Here is a 6000-nt window from a genome sequence, read left to right on the forward strand (position 1 = left end):
GTTTATGTGGCTGTGCAGTCTGTGTGTATTCCTGAGTGCGTGTTTCTGTGTGTGTGTATTCCTGAGTGCGTGTTTCTGTGTGTGTGTATTCCTGAGTGCGTGTTTCTGTGTGTGTGTATATGGGTCTGCATGTGTATATGCGACTTACGTATGAGTGTATGTGAATGTACACGTATCTGTGTATGTTCACATGCATGAGTTTGTGTGCATGTATGTGTGTCTGTGTGTGCGTGTTCTTGTGTGTGCACATGTAGTTTTGCATGCCTGTGTATCTGTGCATGTACACGTGTGTGTGTGTGTGTGTGGGAGGGGTCAGTGTGTTTAATTCCCGGCCAAGTCCCCCCCACCTCGTCCACTTGTTACTTTTACACACCCTTGAATTCCGATACTAGCCCCTCACGGCCCCATACCCCAGTCACACCCCACTGGGCCAAGTAATCAGCTCCACACACCTCCCATACCACCTCCACGACAGGCTGTACACCCGCTGTCAGTCAGTAACTCCCTCCCATCACTCCTGTGTGCACCTCCCTCCCTCCCTCCTCCGTGTCCGCTGCCTGGCCCCACACTCCACGATCCCCATCCCAAACCCAAATCTACCTCTCTCCCCGCACTCTCAGACGTCCCCTCGCCGAGCCTGCCCTCTTCGAGTGCTCCTGGTGCCCCCTCAGTCCACTCCTGTGCCACCTGCCCCTTTGGGACCTACATCTCAGGCAGTTCTCACTGCGTCCTTAGAGGGTAAATCGTGTTAACTGGAGCGGGGAGGGAAGAGGATGAAATTATCCAGGGAAGTTAAGACACCAATTATCAGGCAGACAAATTCCAAATCCTGCCTGACACGACGGGGAAAGAGGCCTCTGGGAGTGTAATAAGACACAGGGTTACAGTCTACCTACAGACAACATGGTCACCTAACAAACTCACACTGCTACAGTGTACAACACACACACACACACACACACACACAGGGTTAGGATTGTCTGTAGAATACACTCTCCTTGTTAATCTCAAGGCATCAGGAAGACATCAGACAAATAACAGGAATTATTGGACATTCAGTTCAGTGATTGGGTGGTTTTATGCGACTTGTCAAGCCTACCGCTACTGGCTGTGTCCAATCATTCCTTAGTACATAAAACTTTTTTAAAAATGAGAGAGAGAGAGATGGAGGGAGAGAGATAGTGAGAGACGGAGAGAGATAGTGAGAGACGGAGAGAGATAGGGAGAGACGGAGAGAGATAGGGAGAGACGGAGAGAGATAGGGAGAGACGGAGAGGGAGAGAGGCGGAGAGAGAGAGAGAGACGCAGAGAGATAGAGGCGGAGAGAGAGAGAGAGAGACGGAGAGAGATAGTGAGAGAGGGAGAGAGGTGGAGAGAGACGGAGAGAGAGACGCAGAGAGAGAGAGAGGGAGAGAGGTGGAGAGAGAGACAGAGATCGAGAGCGAGAGCGAGCTAGTGCAATAAGTCTAAACAGATGCAAGAAATAGATCCATCTGCTCAGCGGTTTGTATCATCAGCTTCCTGTCTTCAACTGGAGTTTTGGTCCCATCCCTTTTCCAGTGAGATTATTTTGATTGATTATTCCTCCCTGTACCTCCGTCTCCTGCTCCTTTCTCCCCAGATCTGATCGTTCCCCCCAACCCCCACCTTAAGCGGGAGGACCTGTCGGGGAAGTTTACTGAGTTGTCCTCGCAGGACTCTTTCGGGGGAGAGGGTGAACTGGTCACTTGTTCCTCCGTCTCCAGGCGTGCTTTTCCATGATGGTTGCACAGAAGGAACTTTAGTCCCGTAGCTAACTCCCTCGGTCCAGGCTAGACCAGGACACAGCCCAAGTCCTTGGGATGCTGGGCCCTGTATCTCCTCACAGTCAGACCAGGAGTTAGGTTTGGAGTTCAGTGAGGAGGCTGAAAGGTGGAATTGCTGCCGGGCGAAACAATCCTGAGGTTTGTTTTCTGGAGCCTGGAACATGGAATGTTTTAGCTTGTTGCTGGAATGAAGGTTGATCCCATTTAAAGATTAAAAACATCGACGTCCATAAGAGTTGGTCCCAGTTTCCCAGTCTTGACACTGGGGTGTCTGTTAGTTGTCCAGTATCTGATCTCCTCATTGCCCCGTATCCACCCCATGGAGTTAGTTGGGTTTGGATGATGTGTTGGGCTCGCAGGCAATTGGTGCCCATTACAGGTGTGATTATGGTCATTACAGGCCCCGATCGAGGGACCTCCTGATGGGGCCTCACCCATTAGTAACAAAATGGCCTGGTTTTGTAGACCATCTGCTATAGGTTTGGGGAAATCCATCATCACGTCCTTCCCCCTCTCCCTCCCTTCTTTAGTCTCCTCCTTCCCCATCTTTCTCCCTTTCTCCTTTTCTTCCTTTGTCCCCCCTTTCTTTCTCTCTCCCTTTCTCCGTGTCCCCTCTCCCCTCCCCTCCTTTCTCCTTCCTTTGTCCCCTTCTTTCCCTCCCTCTCTTCCTTTGTCTATCACACCCTTCCTCCCTCCCTTCCTTCCTCCCCTCCCCTCCCTCCCTTCCTTTGACTCTCACTCCCTCCCTCCCTTCCTTTGACTCTCACTCCCTCCCTCCCCTCCCTCCCTTCCTTTGACTCTCACTCCCTCCCTCCCTTCCTTTGACTCTCACTCCCTCCCTCCTGTCCTTTGTCTCTCACTCCTCCCCTCCCCTCCCCTCCCCTCCCTTCCTTTGTCTCTCACTCCCTCTCATCCATTTTCTTCGATTTCTTTTTTGTTTTCTTCATTCTTGTCCACGAATATAGATTAGTCGATAATCTTCGCAGACTTGAGACCTGAATTAACCAAACCTCTAGTTAGCATTGCCCTTCCAATGAATATCTCCAGATCTGATCAGGTTTGAGTGGAGAGGAGAGTTTGTTCCCAGTTTCTCGTGACTGTAAATTGAATAGATTACACATTGACTAGCGGTGGGGATTGGTTGAGGAGACTTCTCACCTGGGTGGGTCTCCACAGAATGTGACAGTTTACCCTCAGCAACCAATGGTCTTAGGGAAGGTTCACACGAGAACCTGGAGGCTAACCGTCTGGTCGGCCCGTCTGTTCTGGACTTCCTTTCGTCTCTACATATTGGAGGGAAGCTTGGCCTTTTCCGTCTCCAGCTCTGGGCTAAAAGCTACCGAGCTCTTCCTGGCTGGAGGCACGTCTTTGAGTGCTGAGGGCTGTGCGGAGGGGGTAGGAGTGGAGGTGGAGGTGAGAGCTGACGGTCTTGGAGGAGAAACTAGAGGGGTGGAGGACATTCGCTGGATGCAAACGGCCTGCCCTGTAATGCCGCTGGACGCTCTGCTGAGGAAGCCCGAGACGGAGGACGATGAGAGTTGGGTGATGTTACCGGCTGACTTCCTGGTGTATTGGGTCTGACTTTTGTTGATTGGTTGCATCATTTTGTTGGGCAAGGCTGGCTGAGATGCGGACAGGAGCCTGGCATCTTGGGTCAGCCGCCCTGTCGGCAGTCCCTGTGTGCTCTTGTGTTTAACGAGCTGCTGGGGGGTGTAGGAGATCTGTTGGGTTGGAATGGAGCCATGAGAACCCATCACTCTGGACAGACTGTAATGGAAAGTCTTTGTGGATGGCGGGCTTTGAGCTGGACTGGAGAGGTGACTCCCGCCAGGCTGCTGGAGGAGCAAGGTCGAGCGAGAAGCTGACCTCGGTCGTAATGTTTGGGGCTGGGGCCCCTTTTCTGTTTGTGGGTGGGACGCAGGCTGCTCCTTACACTGCCGGAGGTGGCATTCCACACCAGGAGAAGGCCCACCTCCCTCTGGAGCCGGCTGGCCGGGGTGAGGCGGACCTCCCGTGATCTGGCGGCCCTGCCCACTCTCCGACGACAGCTGCTGCTGGACCACAGGCGTGGAAGGAGATCCGGCAACCGGGGTCTGTAGCTGGGACTGAAACCCGGAGGGGGAGCCAACGGACGAGGACACGGAGCTCTGTAGCACTGGGTGCGGTCTCCGGATCTGCTTGGATTGACCAATCTCCACGGAGAGCGGGCTGGACAAGGAGGCGGGGGGCAAGAAGATGGCGGTCGGTATGCTGTGTTGGTGAGTGAGAGCTATAGCAACGGAGGTGGTTGCGGCTGCCGTCTGGAGGGGGCCATGGACCAGAGGGGCCCATATGACGGGTTTCCGGTGCATTTCTCTAGCTGCACTCAACAACTGATGCTCCTGGATGCTGTGGGCCATGTCCCGATCGTGTTTCACGATTTGCTGGATGATCTCGTTGTCTCGGTTGTTGAGGGACCCCGAGTTGGAATCGCCCGTTCCTTTCCGGAGGAGGAGGGAATTCTTCTTCCCTTTGGAGAAAGCACAAGGAATGAGAGGAAGAGAACGACCGGCCAGAGACTAGGCCCGGCCCAGCGGGCCCCACCACTTTCAACAGCTGGGCTAGGCGGACAGATCACCGGGCCCGAGAGTGCGCAGGGACTCTACAAACTCTTCGGTGAAGATCGAGGAGCTGATGAAATGTGAAACGGATTTGAAACTATCTCCCTCTGGCAGGAAAACCGAGACCAAGAGAGGAGGCAGTCTTAAAATTGGAGCTAGGCCATTTAGGAGTGAAATCAGGGAGCTGTTTTTTCACACACAAAGTGGGGTGGAAATCTGGAACTTCTCCCAAAAGGCCGTGGATGCTGGAGGATATTTGGAGCTTTCAAGGCCGAGATCGAGAGATTCTTGTTCGGAACGGGTCTCAAGGGATCGGGAGCGAAGGCAAGTAAATGGGAATGAGATGCAGATCGGCCGTGATCTAACTGAATGGCGGAACAGGCTCGAGGGGCTGAATGGCCTCCTCCTGCTCCTATGTTCCTAAAAGGGACAGGCGTCCACTGGAGAGACGAGCAACCAGGATGATTGCAGGTGGAAAGGGGAGGAGCTGCGAGCAGAGTTTAAAGGTCATCTCCACAGGAGAAGATTAAGGGGACCAGGACTAGGTTGGTGAACCGGGAATATTACCTCAAGGGCAGTCAACCCCATAGGATAAGAGGAGAGCGAAGAGGGAATTTCGGAGCGAGCTCCCGGGTACGATGGCGTCACGGTGTGAGAGTGCCGTTAACTGGAGGGACGGGCAGACAGCCAGCCCACCTCCTCCCCCCGCCCCGTATCACAACAAGCAAGGAACCGAGGGGTCCCCTGGGGCTGCTGTCCCCGAACCCTGGGCTCCTGGGTTTGGATAACGCACCCCTGGTCTTTAACACATACCTATCCTGTTCAGTCGATCCATGGCCACGGTTTCGAAGGCTCGTCTCATCATGGGGCACTCCTCCAACACCTCGTTAAAGTGGTCCACAGACAGGGAGTAGAGTCTGCAGTAGGTGTCTGCACGCACACTCGCTGTCCGCCTCCCACGAGTCAACAGGCAGATCTCTGGGGGGGGGGGAACAGGAGCAAGATTTCAGAGGAGAACCTGCATTTCGACAGCCCCTTTCCCGACCTCAGGACGTCCCACAGACAAGGACGAGTCTTTGAAGTGTCGTCGCTGTTGTAATGAACGGACCTTCCCCCCACTCTATTCCCCCTCCCCCCCCCCCCGGTTCCTTCCCCAAGACCGACTCTCACTGGGACCTGGCCCCAGCTCCGGTAGCCGGTCTTTGTGTTTCAGGCCAGGCCCCGGGGCTTTCTCAGCACTCACCGGCCCCAGAGTCAACACCAACAGGCCAAAAATCACCGGGACTGAGCATCAGCGAGTTATTCGACCGAGGGGGGCAGGGCGTCACAACTGAGCATCAGTCTGTTCGCACCCACACACCAGCATTCCCAGCTCGGGTCACTGGACAGTGATCAGGAGCAGGAACCCCGGCTGATTCCCCCCTCTCTCTAACCCAGGGGTCACTGGACAGTGATCAGGAGCAGGAACCCTGGCTGATTTCCCCTCTCTCTCTAACCCAGGGGTCACTGGACAGTGATCAGGAGCAGGAACCCCGGCTGATTCCCCCCTCTCTCTAACCCAGGGGTCACTGGACAGTGATCAGGAGCAGGAACCA

General features: G+C 54.5%; 1 protein-coding gene across 1 annotated transcript; it reads right to left on the minus strand.

Annotated features, from left to right (window-relative positions):
• Positions 1–2715: 2715 nt before the first annotated feature.
• On the minus strand, positions 2716–5697 carry LOC137306671 (potassium/sodium hyperpolarization-activated cyclic nucleotide-gated channel 4-like). Its single transcript, XM_067976014.1, has 3 exons — positions 5649–5697; positions 5219–5383; positions 2716–4314 (listed from the first exon to the last, which is right to left on the minus strand). Exons 1-3 carry the CDS (start codon positions 5695–5697, stop codon positions 3089–3091), a joined length of 1440 nt encoding a protein of 479 aa, XP_067832115.1. The 3' UTR covers positions 2716–3088.
• Positions 5698–6000: the final 303 nt, after the last annotated feature.

Source organism: Heptranchias perlo, chromosome 44, assembly GCF_035084215.1.
Source record: "Heptranchias perlo isolate sHepPer1 chromosome 44, sHepPer1.hap1, whole genome shotgun sequence".
Taxonomy (NCBI): Eukaryota; Metazoa; Chordata; class Chondrichthyes; order Hexanchiformes; family Hexanchidae; genus Heptranchias; species Heptranchias perlo.

Bases quoted from the DNA above. Each gene is read 5' to 3' on its own strand.
- LOC137306671 (XM_067976014.1), bottom strand. From the start codon at position 5,697: ATGCTCAGTCCCGGTGATTTTTGGCCTGTTGGTGTTGACTCTGGGGCC. The intron at 5,384-5,648 runs GTGAGTGCTGAG...CCCCCCCCCCAG, and splicing joins TGGTGTTGACTCTGGGGCCG to AGATCTGCCTGTTGACTCGT. The intron at 4,315-5,218 runs GTATGTGTTAAA...CTTTCTCCAAAG, and splicing joins GGATCGACTGAACAGGATAG to GGAAGAAGAATTCCCTCCTC.